The 21,703-nt window shown below is 49.8% G+C and overlaps 1 protein-coding gene across 4 annotated transcripts in view; it reads left to right on the top strand.

Annotated features, from left to right (window-relative positions):
- FLI1 (Fli-1 proto-oncogene, ETS transcription factor) overlaps positions 1 to 21,703 on the top strand; it is a 123,990-nt gene that overhangs the window by 55,936 nt on the left and 46,351 nt on the right. For 2 of the 4 annotated variants that reach the window (XM_045860263.1, XM_045860264.1), the window contains one exon: positions 15,992 to 16,200. The exons of 1 other annotated variant lie outside the window; for it this stretch is intronic. In XM_045860263.1, coding sequence (XP_045716219.1) covers positions 15,992 to 16,200 — 209 coding nt within the window. Of the gene's footprint in view, positions 1 to 3,148; positions 3,257 to 15,991; positions 16,201 to 21,703 lie in introns of all 4 variants that reach the window. One more of the 4 variants, XM_045860265.1, reaches the window with a different exon arrangement.

Genomic DNA, 21,703 nt, shown 5'->3' with positions numbered 1-21,703 from the left:
TCTGTACTTCGGGTCCCACCGCCCTCTCCTGCGGCACTGGGTCGGCTGCCTGGCTGCTCTCCGGAGGCCGCACCAGGGTGGCCAGGGAAGCCCTCACCTGGGGTTGTTCACAGTCACAGCACCTTACACTTACCAGGGTTCTTTGGTAGAGCTTTCTTATTTCTTTTAAACCTCACAATATACCATAATTCCCGTCATATTTAATTCGGCATCTTCTCCTACCCTCACCTTCCAACCAGCAGGCCTAGGCTGTGACCACACAGCGGCTGGGAGCTGCTGCCTACTCGTTCAGGGTGACTCTCGTATTCACAGGATCGTCTGCCTCTTGTCACGTATTTAGTCCACTGAAGAGACATAATCATATCAGTGGAGGCAAAGTTTCCACAAATCTAATTTTATAGTAATCAACAGATGCCATTAAAATGTGGGAGTGTCACTTGCCCATTGACAGATCCCTGACTTTTCCCACAGCGCCTGATACATAACACGTTTCTATAAGTGTCTGTTCAATGAATGAATGAATGAATGCATGAATGGATGGATGCTTTTTCATGATAGATATCTGTTGTGGTCCGTAATGGGACAGGGTATGTTAAAGAAGTATTCAACACGGCCTTTGCAATATTTGAATAGCTCATAATCGAGCCACCAACCACCAGTGTCTACAACTGTGTTGGTCAGCGTGGTCACCACTGGTAATATGTTGTATGTAAATTTGTTAACTGAAATAAAATTTTAAAATTCAGTGCCTCGGTCACACTAGCCACATGTCAAATATCTAGTAGCCACACACAGCTGCTGTGTATTGCACAATGCAGCACAGTTCCTAGCACAGAAAGTTCTGTGAGCACCGTGCCTATTGGTCTAGAGAGGGTCAAATTCGAGTTCAGTTCCGTTCTATGTAGAAGATAATAGGCTTAAATAAACTCTCTGCTTTGTTTCTTAATTCTGATTTTATTATAAGACTGAAATTGAAGAGCATATCCTAGTTCTTTCCCAGAATCCTCAAACCTTTTTTTTAATCCTCACCCAAAGATATGTTTATTGATTTGAAAGAGAGAGAGAGAGAATTATCAATACGAGAGAGAAACATCAATCGAATGGATTGGTTGCCTCCCATACACACGCCACCTGGTGATGGTCTGACCCACAACCTAGGCATGTGCCCCGACAAAGGATCAAACCAGCAACATTTTGGTGTAAGGGACAATGCTCCAACAAACTGGGCCACCCAGCTAGGGCTTCAAACCTTTTCAAAAGTCACTTAGGCTGTTAGACCTGAAACCTTCGATCTAGGATTAGAAGTAGCAAGATAACCCCAAGGTTTCCCCAAAGGCAGTTTGCTCCTGCAGTTCCCCAGAAGGGCAGCACTGGGAAGGTTGACATCAGTAAGTATGGGCTCTCATGAAAATCACCAAGCCCATACTGAATGCAAGAGATCTGAATCATGCAGAAAAGCAAGCAGAAAGAGCAGTGTGAGAACTAGACAGACTTTCCCTGAAGGAAAGGCAACTGAGCAGGGGAGAGAAGCTGAGAAACTTCCAGAAGAAGTCTTTGGACATCTCCTCAAGGCATCCCTGCCTGGTGGGCTGGCTTCCTATTTCCCATCAGTTTTTGGAATGTCAAGGATTCAGCCTCGCTGCCACCAGGACACAGGGCCTTGAGACAGACAGACAGGCGTGGCTCCTACTGGGCAAGGCCGGTACGTCCAGAAGCTTCCAAGAGCAGAACACTAAGTACCCTTCATAGAGTAACTAAATGAGTCCCAAGTCCCTGGGAGCTGTCAGTGGGCTTCAGCTGGGTTTTCTGTTCAAATAGCTTTACTGAGATTGACAAAGAAAATATGCCCATGTAATCCCACTGAGATATTTTCGTTGGAAGGCTATGGCAGGGCTTGTTCACAAAATATCTCCCTTTCCTATAGATGGATGCTGAGAGACAGGGGGCTCAGTGCCAGATAGCCTAGGTTTGGCACTCGAGTCAAACAAGAATGAAGGCCAACCCAGTGGGTGACTGCTCTGAGGGTGGCTGCCAACCGAAAGACCAGCTGTGTACCGGAGATGGAGTCTGAGCTCCTAAATGAGCGGATGCTTGGCCTCAGTGTCCAGACAGGGCTGTCCTCGGTTCCCCTTCCTTCCTCCCTGGAAGAGAGAGGCAGCGTGACAACCCATGGGCCCATGGAGCTAAGATACCTGAACGTCCTCACAGGTAGCGCAGCCACAGAACGCACCATCCAAAGTGAGGTTTGGGCAGGGAAGAAGCCGTTAGGAAGCATTTCCTGGAACAACAGGCATAAACCGGAACTGTGTCCCAGGCCAATGGGCTGAAGGATCAACCCACAAACAGATCTGGGGATTGAGGTCCTCAGAGAGTCTTCCAGATCATCAGAGTCAGTCCTTCCATGTTACTGGTAAAGAAAGAGGCTTGAGATATGAAGTGCTTTTTCTATAGTAAAATCTGTGGATTCTAACAGAAGATTAGGCTTAGGGAGTGCTTACAATGTAACAGGCGGGAGTTGGAATACTATTATTATCATCACTATTTTACTGAAAGGAAGCTGTGGTATGGAGCAATCAAAGAACTTGCCCAAAGCCGTAGAACTAACAAGCGGTAGGCGCACAGTTCCGATCCCGGCAGTCTGGCTCCTGGGGTGACATCGAAGCACAGAGCACTCACCAGCCTTTCAGTATGTTACACTCACTCCGTCCTTTGCAGTAGCTTCTGTCATTGTGCCCATTCAAAGGATAAGGGCATCAAGACACTTAACGAGTGAGTGTTAACAGTGTCTGTGGAGAACTACAGAGAAAATCATCCTTGAAGGATTTTCAGTTGAGTCGGGAAGACAGAACATAAACCGATGGAGAACTATAATATAAGGCAGGAGTTAAATACCAGTAAAGGCGCTGTGACAAGGCAGTCTAGAATAAAGTGCTGAATTTGTGGTGGAGATGGAAAGGACGGCAGACTCAGCAGAAGGAGGGGCTACAGTGGGCTGGAGGGGGCGGTGGAGCGTGAGGAGTTCTGGAAGGTCACCTTCCACCTGTCCCAGGCTCTACCCCTTCCAGGAGGCCTTGCCTAAGACCCCACTCACTGTCCTCTCCTCCCACTCCCATCTGAGTGTCTGTTTTGATGTCCATTGTCTCTCCAGACCTGAGCTCCTTAAGGACAAGGATGTGACTTTTTCACTCTCATGTATCTTGTCCCTGTGCTTTACCGAATGCCTGACACGTACGTAGTAAGTCCTCCATAAAGTTGGGTGAGTACATGAGATGTGATGAGGCAGAGGGAGGGAGGAGGCAAGTCTATGCTGAAAAAGGGGGGGAAATGTTAATTTTCAGATGCGTTTGCAGACACCCAGAGGGCAGCCCAGAAACATATATGTAAGTTGGTGTCTAAAGATGAGAAATGGGTGGTAGGTCTCATATAACAACAACAAAAAAGAAACTATTGAAAATAGGGCATTGAAATGCAGAAGAAAGAGCAAGGGAGTAAGGAGGAATGAGGCTGGGATGCAGGAATAAACGCAGACACAAGGGAAAAATGAACAGAGGGTGCAACGGGAACAGAGGAGCAGAATAAAATAAGCAGGGAGGGGGCCAGGCCACTGAGCCAGCCCAGAAAACTGGCCTCCTCGCGCACCACCTCCCCCCATTGCCTGCCTCGTCAAAGATTCTGCCACAGATCGTGGCAACAGCATGGTAACCATATGCCCCGGGCCCACAAAAGAACAGAACACCTGGGATGGAAGGGGTCGTCCAGATGGGGAAGTTGGAAAGACTGCACACTCAGGACTCGGTGGCCAGGGGATCACCAAGCATAGCTCCTCAGGCATGAACCGTAGAAAGGGGACGGCCACTGAGAACTGGGGAATGGGTTGAGGGGTGCCTCTTTTCTCACCTCCCTGTGGGGAAATAAAATAAAATGGAGTCTCCTGCTATGCCTTGTCTGTCCGTCAGGATAAGATGGCTTCTCGAGGCTGGGTTTGCCCTCTCCCCCCCGCCAGGCTGCTCCTGGGGTACAGCTGGAAGGAAGAGAGCAGAGGGCCCCCGGGGGCATGTTTCCTCATGGGCTTCCTGTGATTGTAAGGGCACCCGTTGCCATGAACACTGTCACGTGGGGACATTGTCGGATAAGATCATAGCTTCTAGGAAAAGAACCTCAGCTGTTATTGGGGAGAGCGGTCAGTGGCTTCTTGTTTAAATTTGAACAAGAAACGGTCACTGGGTGTGGCTGGTGAAAACGAAGTGGACAAGCCTGGGGTGCGAGGCTGATGGAAATTGCTCATAGCTGAGAGATAGAACAGGAAGTCTGACTGTTGTCGTGGTGATGGCAGGGGAGGGAAGGTCTGTGCATGTCCCATCATGCTCTGGGTTTTTTATCCATGAAAAAAGGTCATTGCTGCCCAGGTCAGTGTGTCTCAGTTGGTTGGAGTGTCCTTCCATAAGCCGAAAGGTTATGAGTTCGATTCCCAGTCAGGGCACATACCTAGGTTGTGGGTTCAGTCCCTGGTCGGCAACCAATATGGAGGCAACCAATTGATGTTTCTCTTTCCCTCTCTCTTTCCCTTACCCTATCTCTAAAAGCAATGAAAAAATGTCCTCTGGTGAGAATTTAAAAAGAGAAAAAGGCATTGCATGCCTACTAGGTACCAGGAACAGTTCAAGCAACTGGGATGAAAACAATCAATAAGACTGGCATGGTTCCTCCCTCCAGGGTGACTCTAGCAGCAGACTTAGTCTTTTTGAAAAAGGATGGGAAAGTTCCCATGACCCCAGGAGTCAAAGAAGCACATAAGGGCACATGCCACCTACACTTCCTCCTCTCCCCAGTGCTGACAGAGAATTGCAGAAAGTGCCATCCCCACCACCCCTGGTGGACTAGTATCTGTTTGCCCCTGGGGGAGCCCGTCATTCAGAACTGAACCATCTCACTTACCCCCGTTCCTTTGTCACTCATGGCCCTCTCTTGTCACCACAGACCAGACTGAGATCCTTATTGTGCACCTTCCAGGCCAGACCCATGAAGCCTGGGCCCCAAGGGAAGGCTTTCGAGCTCCCACACTCACGTAATAAGAAAGCTCAGGAACTTCGTGCTGTCCCTCAGACTGTTCTAGCATCCCTGCCATGGGTGACATCCAGACTCCGATGACGCACTGCAGCAAAGCCCCAGAGGACGCTTCTTCCAAGCTTTCAGCTCTCTGTGGTCTGGGCAGCGTGGCCATTCATCATCGTCAAAGAGCGTTAAACGTTTGGTAGACGACAGTTAAAATTTTCCAGGAACCAAGAGGTTAGGTAATTTGCCCAAAGTCACAAAGCCCATAAAGCTCCACACTGACCCAGCTGGTAGCCAGTGCCTTTTACTGGAGCAGATTTTTAAAGCAGCACCCTAGGGAGTGAAGAGAGAGACGAAGGGGCTTGCTTCCTCTGCCCCTTGCCTTTTGACCCCTTCTGCAGCAAGCACGCTCAGGGACCCCCTGGGGGATGGAGCCTGCTTCCAGGCTTATCCAGATCCCCAGGGATCCTCACATGCTACCTCACATGCTGACTGTGCAGTCAGAAAACCACACTCCAGCTCAGGGACGACATTCACACACATAACCGCTTATATGGCACCAGGGCACCAACTCCTTGGCTTGGAGCAGATTCCCAGAGGACCTGCTGTGCCAGTCGCTGACCCTCCCATTGTCCTGGGCAGAGAAGGAAAAGGAGGGGCCCAGAGCAGCAGCACTTGAGCCATGAGCATGTAAGTGTTCCGGTATCTTTTATGGACGGTACAGCCACCCCTGGGTGACCAGGCAGAATACTATCCCAGTGCGAGTAATGAGCAATGAAATGCACAAGGAACTAGTTCTGCTGGTGTTCCGGGGTCACCTCTTAGCACTCCTGCCTGCCCCGCCAGCTTTTCCCCATGGCACTGGGGTTCTCTTTGGATGGAAGCTGTCAACCATCACCTCTTCTTCTGGCGAGGGCTTTATTTCACCCTTCAGTCCAGTCAGGACTGGCCAGAGAACACGGCTCGATTCCTAACTATAGTGAGTCCCAGTGCCTCACCCTGCATTCTGTCCTGGCCCTTGGGCACCGTGGGGTCCATCTCAGTGGTCAGGTCACCACCCCCTTTCAGCAGAGACGAGCATGGCTTCTGGACTGTCCAGTGTAACAAACTTCACACACCCTTCGGCTGTCCCCATTGCCAAGGACGAAAAGCAGCTTGGAGAGCGGGCAGACCTACTGCAAAGGCAGCAAATGTCCCTTCCTGGGGCTCCAACCAACCTCTGCCCCCCTTCCGCTTACCTTCCACATGCGGCACTTTTTTTTTTCTTTTCAGCAGTAAAATCATTCTCTGTGGGAGGAGGATTTAACTTTGATCTTTACAGATGCCCTTTAAATGTGGTTATGGTCAAAAAAAGTGACTGTGAAAACTCAAAGTCGACGGGCAAAGGTAAATGCCCACGGGAGAGCCAGAGAAGGGTCTACGGGAGACAGTGATTAAGAGAGGGCCACGCTCTGGATTTTGTTACATGCGTGCCTTTATGGGACCGAGACCCTCTTCTCTGAACTCATTTAGGCTCGTTCCCTTAATTTATTAAATTCCATTAAATAAAGTACTTTCATCTGCAAAGGATTCCAATTCCATTTTCTAGGCACTTGGCTGGCTGCCTTTCTCCGGGTCATCCGCAGCAGGGGCCCCCTCCCCAGCGAGTGAAGATTTAAGTGCCAGGGAAGGGGAAAGGGGACTCCGGGGTGAGGGGGGCAAATTTCAAGAAGATACTTTAGAAATCAGCCCAGCGCTCTGAGCTTCCTTGACGGGCGGACGGCTGCGAGGCCCAGCCTGGGACTGAAGTGAGCAAACTGGAAACCGTTTTCGGGAAGAAACTTTGCCTCAGGCCGCCAACTCCCAGGGTCACTAGTTAAGAGACCTAAGGCAAGTGCTGGGAGTCTTTTTTTTTAATAGATTGTATTTATTTATTTTTAGAGAGAAGGGACAGGAGGGACAATCATTGATGGGAAAGAAACATTGATGGGTTGCATCTCATCTGCATGCTGGCTGGGTACCCAACCAGCATCCCAGGCGAGTGCCCTGATGGGGAGTCAAACCAGTGACCTTTCTCCTTGAGGGACAATGCTGAGCCACACCCACCAGGGTAGTACTAAGGCTCTTTAAGCCTCAGATTCCTTTCCAATTATGCGAAGATCCTCACCCCTGTCTTTTGAGACAAGATTTAAGACTTAGAAAGGCTAAATGAGGTAACGGTGGTGTAAATTCCTTGTAAGCGTCATGCTGTCAAACAACCCTTGTTACTATTTGTTCTTTCCGGCTTTAAAAAAATGGTGCTTATTGTTGTTTTTCTGTGGGTAACTCTGCTGTTATCAGAGGACTTGGGTCTTTTTTAAAAAGATTTTATTTATTTATTTTTAAAGAGAGGGAAAGACGGAGAGAAAGAGAGGGAGAGAAACATTGATTAGTTGCCTCTCACACGCACCCCAACTGGCGACCAAACAGAAACCCAGGCATGTCCCCTGACCTGGAATCAAACCAGTGACCTTTCACTTGGCGGGATGATGCCCAACCAGCTGAGCCACGCCGGTCAGGGCGAGGCCTTAGGTCTTTATGCTAAGATTGAGTCTCCCTCACGCTATAAACCAAAAGAGCCTATGCTTTGTGCCTCAGCTTCCCCACCTGGTCAGCCGTGGTACCGATTCCTGCCACCCAGCACCGGCAGCCACAGGGCAATTACACACAACAATCATCCTCTACCTCCTTTGAACACCCCAGCAAGTTCTCTTGTTGGTGGTGAAGGTGATAGCAGATGTTCAGTGGCTGCATAAGAAATGACCCCAAAATATAGTGCCACAAAACAGCATTTATGCTCTTCAGTTTTGTCAGCCTTCATCTGAAGGTTCCTCAGTCCCAATTCTGGAGGTTGGTGCTGGCTGGTGGCCGATGGCCTCTGGTCCCCTCCACTTGGGCCTCTCGGTGCAGTTTCTCTGCTTGAGCTGGTCTGGGCTTCCTCACAGCATGGCAGCTGGTTTCCAAGGACTGGGAGCCCAAGGCAAAGCAAGAAGCAGGTGGAAGTCATAACACCTTTTATCACTTCGACTTGGAATTCATGCAAGGTCACTTCTGCTGCCTTCCATTCGTACAGGTGGTCATGAAGTCTAGGTTCAAGGGGAAGACAAAGCAACCCTGCCTCCTGATGGGAAGTGGCGAGAACTGGGAATATTGCTCTGGCCGTTTGGGGAGGGCCTGTAGCCCTGCACTGTGCCCTGGGCAACGGAGCTTTCAGTCTACATTTGGTGGCCGATTGCTGTTTTCCACCTTCTTTCTTTCATTTTTTGAAATAGATTTTATTTATTTATTTTATTTATTTTTAGAGAGAAGGGAAGGGAAGCAGAGAGAGGGAGGGAAACATCGATGTGCTAGACAAACTTCAATTAGTTGCCTCTCACATGCCCACAACTGGGAACCTGGCCCTCAACCCAGGTATGTGCCCTGACCAAGAATCTAACAGGCGACCTTTTGGTTCACAAACCGGTGGTCAGCCAACGGAGCCACACTGGCCAAAAATCCACCTCCTTTCTCATTCAACTTTCAGGAAATTTACCTTCTCTTCCCTGTTCCCACCTGCCTTCTGTGGGGTGGAAATAAATAATGAGCCAAAAGGGGGCTGGCCGTTAGAAAAGAGAGAGAAGCAAAGGGCTTGAAGTAACTCACAGCAGCCGCCCTCTCCCGACACTTGTGCGGTGACCATGGTGATACCCCACGCCCAGCGCCACTCTTTCAGAGCCTGCTCATTTCCAAAGGGAAAAGACAGAGGACACTGCTCCCTAAAGTTTTGCCTGCATTTCCTAGACTCTCTGGCTGGCAAGAAAAGGGACTTCATGTCTTCATGCAAAGAATGTAATAAAAAGCCAAAGCTCACGCTGCCCAAGGCAGCAGCCTGATCTGGGAGTCAGGGGGACCCGCCGATCAGGGGCAGCAGCAGGGGACTTGGTCTGGCTGCTTTTGACATTCCCTTCACTGGCCTCCAGCGAAGCTCCTTGGCCACAGAACCTGTCCTTAAAGATTCTGGGCAGGATGGGGGGAAAGGAAGGGGAGAAAACCATGTGGGCCATGACTCCAGTCAGTCCACGTGCTAGAAAAAAAACTCCGCCCAACTGTAAGAATTAGGAAATGACTGGGAAAAGTTGGGACTTTTCCTTCTCTAACTGCACTTGGCTTGTAACTGTGGATCATGTGCATCCTTCCTGCACCGGGATTTCCTTTCCGGATTCCTGAGCAGAATGGGGAGGCCTCGGCACACCTCTTCGGCCCGCTCCTGCCGCTCTGCAGGCGATTCCATCTGTGCTTCAGCAACGCTGTTCAGAGATGCAACCCTTTGCTCATCATTCATATCAGCAGGGCCATCACGTGGCAACGTTCTGACCACATCCCCTATCACTTAACTGATAGACACATGGAAAATAACCTCTGACTTGATCTAAGGAAAACAAATGTTAGAAGATTCATCTACTAGTAGAAAAGAGGAAAAGAAAAGAATATATACATACACACACACACATCTATATAACAAACTTCAAAACAGGGCAAGTTTTTTAAATTAGTGAACTCACAGAAATGCACACAGCATTATTCTGATATTTCCTGCCTGTGTGATGTATGAGCAGCAATATGAGTAGGTGCTAGCCACCTACCGTGTTGATGATCTAGGCAAGGATGCCTCTTCCCCTCATCAGTGGGGCTGTTTCACAGAGCCTTATCTATGCCCCCTAGAGGCTGAAGTCAGAAGCCAGAAAGACAGGGGACTGGGGCCCAGTGGAACCGTGTGTACGCTTGGAAAAGGACAATTGAAAACTCAAAAGAGTGCAGTAAGCTCAATACTCTAGAAAGCCCATAGAATTCACACGTCAAAATCTGTTATGTCCAAGCTTGCTAATTTTGAACCTTAGGCAACCTTGGTTACATTTAAGTAACCAACAGTTGAGAAGGGGGTAATCTCACTGGTTTTATCTGTCTCCCGTTCCCCTCCCCCATCTCCAACCCAAAGGTTCCCACACCATCTCTCTGCATTGTGCTTCCTTAAAAAAAAAGAAAAAAAGCTTTTTTAAAATGTAGGATTTACTATGTCCTAAGAACTTTAGGTACTTGGTTTGGGTATTTCACTTACATGATCTCATTTTATCTTTATTCAAAGTCTATCCGATTAGGTATTATTATTATCCTCATTCTACAGATGAAATCATGAAGTTCCAAAGTAAATCGCACCAGGTGGTGCACTAATGAGCTTGGAGTGGAACGCAAAGCTCTCTGACTCTAGAGACTGTGCTCTGGGTCACAACAAGCACCCGAGTTCCCCTCGGAGTTTATTCTACTTGGCCAGTGAATGGTAGTGACTAGGTGCTCACACAACAGACCTGAATTTGAATCCCGAATCACACTCATTTGCTGTGTGATCTGAGTAAGTTATCTCATTTCTCTGAATGTTCATTCATCTGCTTGTCTGAGAAAATAGGGGTGAAAACAGACATCCCTCATAGAATTGCTGGGGGGGTTAAATCAGATTACTTGTGCAGAGTAAACAGCATTTTGTGCTTAATAACTTCTGTGATTATTGCCTGCTGCCTTGATCTTACCCAGACTGGGTGAGTCCTGTACCAAGACAAGTGCCCTGTTGGCCATGTATTTCTTCTGGCTCCCTGGGCCAACAGAGGATCATCGGAAAGAAAACTGATACAATTTGGTCAGCACTTCTGCTGGTATACATGGCTGTCTGCTTAGTTCAGGACTAAACCGCCACTTCAGGGGGTGCCTCTGCCTGAGTTCTCTGGTAATGGGGCCAAATGGGGTTCCAGGCGTGGCATCTTTTCCCTGCCTGGAGTCCAGGGACCGTGTGGCTCTCCCTGGATCTAGGCTGAAGGACCAGAGCGTCCTGAATTTCCAGCCTAGCCTTTCCAGTGTTCAGCAGGGCAAAGGAAGAGTGCTCCCCAGAATCTGATTACTAAGCCAATGAGGGCTTCCTTTCACAGTGGCAATGATCGGGGCACAGAATAACCCCAGACTGGGTGCCACACAGGATTAGGGAGCCCGTGCTTCCTTTCTTCTTTCTTAAATCCTCACCCAAGGATATGTATATTGATTTTAGAGAGAGAGGGAAGTGGAGAGTGGGAGAGAGAGAGAAACATCGATGTGAGAGGGGAACAGTGTATGTGTCCTGACCAGGTATTGAAGCTATAATCTAGATGTGTGCCCTGACTAGGAATTGAACCCACAGCTTTTTGGTGTACAGGACGCTGCTCCAACCAACTGAAACCCCCAGCCAGGGCAGAGCCCACACTTCTGTATTTCCTACTTGGATGTCAGTTTTTATGTAGTATGCTCTAAGAGGGGGGTGCCCAACCTTTTGGCGCCTCTGGGCCACACTGGAAGAAGAAGAATTGTCTTGGGCCACACGGTAAATACATTGTGACACATAATCACAAAAAAATATCTCATAATGTTTTAAGTAAATTTATGATTTTGTGTTGGGCTGCATTCACAGCCATCCTGGGCTGCGTGCGGGCCGAGGCCACAGGTTGGACACCCCTGTGAGTCTAAAGCCAGCTGGACTCCAGAGTCTTTAAAAGAATGACTTGTCTTCCTCGGAATGAAAGGATGAGTGTAGACCTCAGAGTCAATCAGAGAAGTGAAGTCATTAAAAACCAAAAGAATTTAGTTACCCTGAGAAGAGTTTATGGATTTTTATGCTGATGTTTTCATATGTATGTATTCAGTCTATCACCCGAAAGTTAAAAACACTTAACAATTCCTCGGTGAAGAGTTCTTACACACCAACAGTGTACTTATTACTGTAGTGAGTTTTAAGTTCATGTAAGAGTTCCGCATTCAAACTTCAAAAGTTTTAAGGGTTTAAGTAAAAGTCAGCGGTTTCATAAAATGCACATAAACAGCAACAGCTATACTCGTGCAATAAGATGCAGGCTCGTAATCGAATGCCGCCAGCCCAGCATCTCCGCAGCAGATAACACAGCACAGCGGTGCCCACGTCCACGCCAAGTCACTCCCGTGATGCCTGCGAGTCTACAGCCATGACACGAGATGCTCACATGCACCTCTCACTGCACCGTGCTCCATGTCTGCCTTGTCCCCCTCCACACCCATCTCCTCTTATTGAGCCCGCTGCCCCCGAGCAGTTTGGAGAAGGTCTCCCTGTCTATCATGAAGACAGCAGTGTCCTTGCCAAGGTTCCAATAATATTTTCACCTTGGGGTGTTCCCAAAGCTTTCAGCCCTAAGTAGCCAAAGGGGTGTTATTTTCTTGCAACGACGATAAGCCTGTTCCCAGTTCTTTACCAGAGTCCCAAATCAACTCTCCAAATCTCCTCCTCCTGCTAAGTGGTCTCCCTCCCCCGCCCCCTGCCCATAGTGGGTGTTCTAATTTGGTCCAATAAGACCAGACAGAGAACCCTTCCTTTACCTTCTCTCTCTCCTCCCTCAACCACCAATTCTTTTCTCCATACCATTATGGGAAAAAAGAAAAGAAGAAAGAGAAAGCCCTTTATTTATCATGATTATGAACTAAAGTGTGTGTGTGTGTGTGTGTGTGTGTGTGTGTGTGAACCCAAGCAGTATTCTCACTGGGCTTTCAGTTCAAATGGGTCACAGCATTATCTGGAGGGTTTCATGAAGTAAGGAAGATCTCATTTACCATGCAAAATGGGAAGGACTGGCTGTGCGTCCCAGTGGAAACATACTACTCCCAGCACAAGGGAGGACTAACAGGCTCTGGGGCACAGGGGTGGGCGTGAGTGGGGCTTGTTCAGTGAACAGTGAGAAGAGTTAGCATTGCACAAGAGTTGCCGCAAGGGCATCACACAGTATGGCATGGACCACTGCGGTGGAGCTGAGTTCTAGAGCACAAGCTAACGAGAACAGGCTTGCTGCGGTCGATCACAAGCAAGCTCCCGGGGTACCGGAGCAGGGGTTGTAGCAGGATGACTGTGGTATTTACGACTTCCCTGAGGGCTCGATCTGACCAGGGAATACGCAAAGACCGGACAGGTGAGACTGTGGAACTCTGTCGTCATGAGGGAAGAGACCTGCAGGGGGAAGTGTGCGTGCTGGACCCCTGGTCCCGGACTGGACAGACAGGAGAAGAGTGAGGGGTGCTGGAATAAATCTGGTTTTCTCCTCCTCTGATGCTGCCACCCGATGAGCTCCCTTTGACTGTGAACTATAGTCTAAAGGAAACGTGTGTTCCCAAATGAGTTCAAACTGGTTTTGCATCCTTTACCTCACCTACACACTGTCCCGTCAACTGCTGAGTACCGTTATCCAAAGTCTGCCGCCATAGCCCCCAGCTTTGTCTGATCTGCTCCCTGTTGCACACACTTGCCGTGACTCTAGGTCTCGGCATCTGCTTGGCCCGTTGTCTTGACCACCCTGCCTTTTCTTACGCCCTGCCCTGCTCTCTGTGTGGATAAAGATGGTAGAAATCTTTCACCTCTCAGCAGACCATCACTATGCCCCATCCTGCCTTCCAGGCCTCCTTGCCTCAGTTATTCCATCTTCTTCTCCCCTAACTTAGGGGAAGGGAGATGGGAGACATTTTTTTAATCGGAAACTTCGAAATGTTTGCATGAAATACCGAGCATGTAAGCCCCTCCCTGGAGCAGAAGACAACACCTAGTTCCTTAAAGGTAGTCTCTGTTTGTAGCAGAACTGGTGACTGTACTTCACCTTGATCTCTGAGAGGGTGTTTATGGGTCCTAGCTGGGAATTGGCCCTTTGCTGAGTGTAGAACCCCAGGAGTTTCATGAACTTGGGCTCAGCCCTCTGGAAGATCACAATGTCACACTCTTCAACATGGAACTGTAACGCTGTGTGCTTGGATGACAGCTCAAAACTAGTTTGGGGTATGGAACCAGGGCAGCTCCCTAACTGAAAGGTAGAATGGATATAACCACCAAACATAGTTATTATACGGAGATAATAAGGTATGAAGAATGGATACAATTACCAAAGAAGCACAGCTTTCCTCTGCACATCATGCAAGAGGAAATAAAGAAGGATCTTACTAGATTTTATGCCTGAATCAAGAGACACCCTCTCAGGGAGAATGTGAGCCTTTAAATATTGTGCAGGGCAGCCCAGCTCTGAAACAGCCATCACTGGCCAGGTCCATGGTAGGCGAAGCCTTGCGGTGCAGGAGCAGTCTTCCTGGAGTATGTGCCAGAATTCGCCCCAATCCCAGCGAGAAACAGCCACAGAAGGACCTTTTCCTTTGAAGCACAGCTGTCACCTAGCTGGGGTCGAGAACGGTCCTGAGAGAGAGATGAGGCAACAGATTGTTAGCCAGTGGAGCAGACTGTAATTTTAAAGGTACAGGGAGGGTTTAGTAAAGGTGGTGTATTAGAGCTACCATAACAATACACCATGGACTCGGTGGCTTCATTAATGGAAGCTTTAGTTGCTCACAGTTCTGGAGGCTGGAGGTCCAAGGTCAGAGTGGCAGCAGGGTTCAGAGGCCTCTCTCCTTGGCCTGCAGATGCTCACCCTCCTGCTGCTGTTCATGGGGTGGGTCTTCTGTGCACGCGCCTCCTGTGTGTCCACGTGCCTCCCTGTGTGTCCACATGCTTCCCTGTGTGTCCACGTACCCTTCTCTTACAAGGACACCAGTCAGATGGGTGAGGGTCCATGGAAGGGCCTCATTTCAACTTAACCATCTCTTTAAGGAACCCACTTCCAAATATAGTCACCTTCTGAGGCTAGGCTTCAACGAATGAATTTCAAGGGGACAATTCAGCTCGCCACAGGTCGCCTGAGAGAACCTTGGCTTGAACACTAAGAGTTGTCATGACTGACAGTTGTGGGGTGGCACTTAGTACATGCCAGAGACTGTTGTATTTTCCGTGTATTATTCCATCTCATCTGCACAATGGCAGGTTGTCTAGTTCAGGTTATACTTACTTGCAGATTACTACCTGCTTTCCTGAAAAGTGGTCAACTTCACTTTGTGTAAGCATGGGGTACAGTGAGCGCCACACCCCAGTCCATAACCTGGGGTCCCTGTGATTTGATGTGACTGGGAATAATGGGAGAACCTCGTTATCACGCTGCGGTTCATAGAAGATCTCTGGGAAGGGCAAGGCCTCCCTTCTCCACGCAGGGTCTCTGCAGACCTGTGTCCAATGACAGGACAGCCTGAGGGGGAAACAGGGCAACCTCTTTCAGGGGACCTTCCCCCAACACCCCCCCCCCACCATCCACACAGCCCAGACCCCACACTCATTCTTGGGCAGGAGGGATCATCCGAATTAAGACAGGGAGCTGTCATCTCAAGGAGTCAGGCGAACAAAGGGAGGGGGAGTGTGAGACTCACTCACTCACCCAGGACAGCTCTGATGCCCAAAGCAGAGCACTTGTTACAAGCCAGGCACCTGTACCTAGATCCTCTCATTTCATCCACTCATCACCCCTGAAAAAGCTATTCTTATTCCTGTTTACAGATAAAGAAACCAGAATTAGCTGGGGCCACAGCCCTGCCCCACCCTTCCCCTGTGTGGCCTTGAGCTAAGTATGCACCCTCTCTGGGTGGGTCTCACTGGCCTCACCTGTAAACTGGATGCTTACTCTCATTTCCCCCTAGCTGGGCCCCAGCACCACCACGCCACATGTGCACACTGTGTAGCCACTTTTCTTGGCTGCCCACACTCCTTTCCAGGGGTCCCAGCTGCAGTTGCAACAAATGAACACACTCCTATGGATCTCCACCCACCTACTTCAGTGCCCAAACTCCTCCCTCATCCAGGGTAACTGGCAAAGAAACCATCACATTTGCATAAGGGTGAACTAGCCCCAAGTGGGAGGCAGTCAGCATTGGAGAAGTAGCTGGGGCAGCCTTCGGCCACCCTGCTAGCTCAAAGGAAGAGGAGGCGAAGAGCGGCACTGGGCCAAGAGTGACACTGGGCTTTCTCTCTCCTTCTCTGGCCCTCTAGGAGGCTCTCTCGGTGGTGAGTGACGACCAGTCCCTGTTCGACTCCGCCTACGGCGCGGCCCATCTCCCCAAGGCCGACATGACCGCCTCAGGGAGTCCTGACTATGGCCAGCCCCACAAAATCAACCCCCTCCCACCACAGCAGGAGTGGATTAATCAGCCGGTGAGGGTCAATGTCAAGCGGGAGTATGACCACATGAATGGATCCAGGTAAGCCCGCCAGGCCTGCGCGGCTCCAAGGCTGGGCGTAGCCGCCGCTGCCAGGTGTGGGGCTGGGGAGGCTGGAGTCTCGCTGCCAAGCGTCTGAGTAGGCATGTCTGACCTAAGTGACTTCTGGCATTTAGGGTTTCTGCAGCAGGTGAGGCCCTGGTGCTGAGCCAGGAGCCTGAGTCAGTTCCTAGAGAGCTGAGAGAGAGAGAAAGAGAGAGAGAGAGAGAGAGAGAGAGGTGAGGGCTGAGGGTGGAGCAAGGCCAGCAAGCTCCCCTGGATCTCTGGATTAGGCTCATAATCTCCTCTGCAGACACGTATGGAACACTTACTTTGTGTCAGGTCCAGGTGCAGCCCCCCTTGGGGATAACTTAGCAAAAAGGTATACTTCCCTGTCCTTGTTGAAGATACTTGACCTTTCAGGGTGGGCCTCACCAAAGCAAAGATGACCAAACCATCTTGCAGTAAGAGTCCAGAGCTGACGACTGAGGTGGACATGTGGAAGGGCTCGCTGTGTGAGAGAGGACATATTGCACTTAGACAGTGTGTTTGAAGTTGGTGGTGCCGGCACAGGTAAGGCTGTGCTTGTAGCAGTTGGGGGGGAGTCCAAGGAGAGAAGCATCACAGGGCCGAGGAAGAGCAGGCCTGGGGAACAGGTAGCCCAGGCACCAGTCCTGGCTCTGCCCTTGGGCGAGCGGTCTGCGTCTCTGAGCACCAGCTTCCTCCTTTCCAAACCAGCACTGGAGGGTCTTCTTCCCAGGCTTGCTCCCAGGGTTAACTCTGATGCTGCAGGGAAAGGGCTCAGAACGGTGCCGAGGACTCGGAGGGTTCTGGACGGTGATAGTGATCATCTCGAGCAAAGGTTTGAGTGAGAGAAAGCCTTGGTCTCATTCCTGAAATACCAGATAATTCAAAGAGTCCGTAGCACAGGGAGATAAATGTAAGAATAAGAAGGAGCCCCGAATGGCAGGCTAAGAAGTTATGGAACTCATTCTACTTGCAAAGTCTGACTTAGCAGAGACATGACATTTAATACCATCAGAGCTATGATTTTGGACACGGGAGATAACAATCAATGTGTACAGAGAATAGAAAGAGGGGAGTCAGAAAGATAAGTTAAAAGGTTGTAGAAATATCCCAGACAAGAAATTTCAATGTCCTGAATGAGGGTAGTGGTGCTGATTCTGGAAACCAACAGGGGTAGAGACAGGAGGAGCAAATCACGGGGACGATTACCAGGGTCAGGCCAACAGGCAGGTAAGGGGAGAATCAAAGATGGCCGAAGCCTAGATGTTGCCAAGAAGGCCAGTGCTGTTCGCAGCCACCGGAGTGGGGAGAGAAGATGCTTTACGGAGAGATGTCGGTGGTCCCTGTGAGATTTTGTGAACAAACAGTAGAATGCCCAGATAAACATGTCTGCTAGGCTTTGCAAACCAAAGCTCAGATAATATCGTGGGGCTGGGATGTAGGTTTAGGCCTCGTCTCTGATGCGTTTGAACTGTGAAGTGGATGAGGTCCCCGAGGAAATAAGTCTAGAGAGAGAAGAAGGGAGTGTGCATGCAGCCTGGAGGGAGCCCTTCTCCTGAGAGCCCCCGGTCTCCCACCGGCCTGTGGGGACACCCAGGCCCACCACATCTCAACCCCACTAACCAGAAGCAGTCCCTGGGACCCCAGCCGCCTTCCTGGCTCTGGGATTTCGGGAAGACTCGGAGGCTCGGGGCCGAGAGCCCTGGAAATGAGTGTCTCTCCACATAGATAATACGGATATTGAGTTCCTCGCATTGTAGGTGGGGTACAGTTTGTCAAACATCTTTCCTATTGTCTTATCATTCGCTCCCCACCACTCTCCTGTGAGGTAGATACTGTAATCACATACCGACATATGAAGGCGAATTGGGCTTTGAGGAGGTAAATGACTTGTCCAAGGATCGAGAGGAGACAAAGCTGGCCACAGAGCCCAGGCATCCTGACTCCTGGCCGGTGGGCCGCCTCCCTGCCCCTTCCCGTCTGCTGTGGGTTGTACTTTTGCGGTTACCTTCTCAGTTCTGCCGACACTCACCCCAACAGCCAGGGGAGCTCTTTAGGAAAGCCTTCCTCCTGGCCTGGCCTCCACGGCTCCCCATACCTGGGAACAATCCAGATACCACCCCTGGAGAGTCTCCGGTCTGTTGGATCCTGAATCCACCCACCACTCACCTCCACCTCGAGCAGAGTCAGCCGCGCCTCTCCTCCTAGACTACCCCAGCGGCACCCTGTTCTCCCCATGTTCTTCAGACCACGGCCAGAGTCATCCTCAGAAATGATCTAACTGTCTTGCTCAAAATCCTTTACTGGCTTATGACAAAAGCCAAAGTCACCCCACCACCCCTCGGACACCCTCTTTTCCACCCTGCTCCCCATTTTACTCCTTCCCTCCACACTCCTGCCTCAGAGTCTCTTCCCTTATGTTCCTTCTTTCTGGAACATTGCTACTTCATCTGGTCTTAGGACTCTCTCCCCGCTTATTTCAGGTCTTGGCCTGAATGTCACCTTCTCAGAGGCCTTCCCTGACCACCTGATCTAAAACATCACCTGTCACATTAGCCTGCCTTGATTCTTCTTAGCTCTTTCTGGCTCTCATCATATCCCTCATTCAATGTAGGCGGGGCTTTTCTTTTTCTGAGCACATGATAGGTGTTCAATAAATAGTTACTAAGTGAACAGGTGAATGAACGTGTGGCTAACCACCAGTAAAGGCTCACAAGTGGAAGTGCGTATTCCAAGTCGCGCAGGCATTAGCGTAGAAGCCGACAGGACGGAGACCAAGGTCAGCCTTGGTCCCTGCCCCAGACAGAGCCTGCGTGTGTGCTCAGCCAGGCCACCTAGGCCACCCAACTGCTCAAGGAAGCCTCAGCCACTCCAAGATACTAATCCTGGGCAAAGAGGGTCCCTGAAGAAATCAGTTTTCAGAACTCATCAGCCAGCTCATTCCTGCCTCCGGTCACACCAGGAGCCAGCTGCAGGAGAGCCCTCCGAACGCCCCCGGGAGCAGATACCTAGCTCTGCTCGCACAAAGCAGCCCTTGACTTTGACTGGCCTGTCTTGACCCGGACCATGAGCAGGTGACAAAGTAGGCTCAGAAAGATGGATGTATTCTCACCTGCTCTGGAGAAACAAAGAGGACATAGTGTGCTCTCAGAGCCAAATGGGTCTGGCACAGCCATCCCCAGCACCTCATAAATATCCTCTAAGTGCTCACATGGAAGCTGGACCGCTGGGCTGTAGGAAGCAAGGGTTTTCAGAAAAACGTCTTTGCTTAGGATGGAACCATGTCGGATGCTATTATGTGATCACAGGAAAAGAAATAATGTGATCGAGGCTATTGAAATCGCTCACCCTCAGCACTGTAGCTTCTTCCATCCCCTGAGTACTATTGGTAATGGCACTTTTAATGCAAAGGGTCATTTCTCAGTTTAGAGGAAAAAAGCAAAGCAGAGGATACAATTTGGGAACTTGGGCTGTCCCTATAGCAGCCACTAGCCAGGTGGTGCTTTTGAGCCCTTGAAGGGTGGCTAATTCAAAAGTAATGTGTGCTCTACACGTATAATACACACTGTGTTTAGGCGACTTAGTATGGGAGAAATAGAGAAGTAGTTCATTAGTCATTTTTTATACTGATTATGTTGAGATAATCTTTTGGCTGTACTGAGTTGGTATATTTTAATATATTATTAAAAGTTATTTCACCTATTTAAAAAATTTTAAACCCATGGCCAGTAGAAAATGTAAAACTGTATGGGTGGCTCACATTCTACTTCAAGTGGACAGTGCTGAGCCTTGGTGTGTTGGCAGCAACGTGGGTTTCTGAGTCACTTCCTCGGACTTACTGAGCCCCCATAGGCACTTCTGTCTCTGGACAAGGCATTCTGCTGCCTAAAGCTACAGCGCCCTTCTTCCTTCTTATCCAAGCTGCAAGTTCTTTGGACAAAGGTCCAGCGGAGAGATCGAGGTCTGAGGAGCCAGAGAAAGTCTCGCTTGCCCACACTGTGGGAGGTTTGCTCCCTTTCTCCATCTTTTCCTGTTGTGGTTGAGTCTGTTAAAGTGAGTTGTTCGTGAGACAGCATGGCCCATAGGTCCTGTGCTAGATGTAGACTTCAGCAACTTGATCCACACTGTGGTCTGCACATAACTCAGCTGCATCCTGTCTCAACCACGGGGCCTGGAGAAAACATCCCCAGAGGAAAGAATATCAGTTTATGGAGAGCGAATGCAAGGACTTGCTTGCTTTGTGCGCCGGCCGTGCAGGACCTGAGTTTAGTGTTACTCTGCCCCGACACTCCCCAGACTGCCTGCTGGGATCTGGACACCCTTGCTACACACCTGGACACTTTCCATCTCACCTCCAGGAAGACTGGTCTCACACACCTGTAACTCCTGCCTCTCCGAAGGAGTGTGTGAGGGCTTCCTAAGGCTCTGACCCTTGCAGGAGGAAGTATGCCACACATAACTTGGTGGGAAGCCATCTGCAAGATTCCGGAGCAGCTATGACCATCTACTGTATATGGAGATTAAAATACCTACTAGGTCAGGTGATGGCTTTATTGTGGGTGATTTCCTTTCTTTTCTTGAAATTTTCTTCTTTTCAAAACAAAAAGAAACCATATGCATACATCTGTGCATGGATCCTACAGAAACTAAATCCTAATTTTTGTACCATGTACACACGAGACATGGAAGACACAAATGACAGGTCCTAAAGCAGTTGTGTGGCTTGGGTCCAGCCCTGAGACTCCGCATGGTCTGCACGAGTGACGGGCCTCCGTTCACAGTGAGCCTGGGCTGCAGACTCGTGCATCTGGAGGACACGCCCGGAGCAAGGTTGCCCTGAGCTCAGTGGGAAGGGAAAGAACGTGTTTGTTTCATCTAAAGGGGTATTCTTCAGGAGCAGCCTTTCAAATCTCCCTTTCTTCAAATACCAAAGATTTCTCACCTTGTTTCAAATGGCTCAACAGCTTGTAAGGCACTTTCGGAAATCAGTACTAGTCTTTGTAAAGCCGTGTTCACTGAACACACAAAAACAGGACTGGAGGGGTAGGAAGCTTACATCCAGTGGTGAAATAAAGAGCCAGGCTATGAGGCTCACGCCACCTTTGCCGCAGCCTCCTGGGCCATGGCTCTCTGAGTGGTGGCCGAGAAGGACATGTTCTGAGTTAGCCTCTCGGAGCCACCACCTCCTCTCTGCTCTATTGTGGCAGCCCCAGACCCTCTTGTCACCTGTCCCAGTGCCATCAGCTGCCCGTGGGCCCCAACCCCATGCTTGCTGGAAGTGCAGGTTTCAATACAAATTAGCGGTAGGGTAGCTGAGCTGAATGGCCAAACCTTTCCCCCTCCATCTGTGCTCCCCTCCCTTCCCTCTTGTTTTCATCTAGCTCTTCAAAGGCGCCAGCTGCCTCATTAGAGAGCAGCCTTTATGCTGGGCTTCACCTGGACCACCCCCACCTCTTAGCAGTAGCCGCCGAGCCCGATG

This window comes from Phyllostomus hastatus, unplaced genomic scaffold (genome assembly GCF_019186645.2).
Source record: "Phyllostomus hastatus isolate PE091 unplaced genomic scaffold, TTU_PhHast_1.1 phas_scaffold_193, whole genome shotgun sequence".
Taxonomy (NCBI): domain Eukaryota; kingdom Metazoa; phylum Chordata; class Mammalia; order Chiroptera; family Phyllostomidae; genus Phyllostomus; species Phyllostomus hastatus.
Note: the sequence above shows the minus strand (reverse complement) of the source record. Positions and strands in the feature narration are given on the sequence as shown.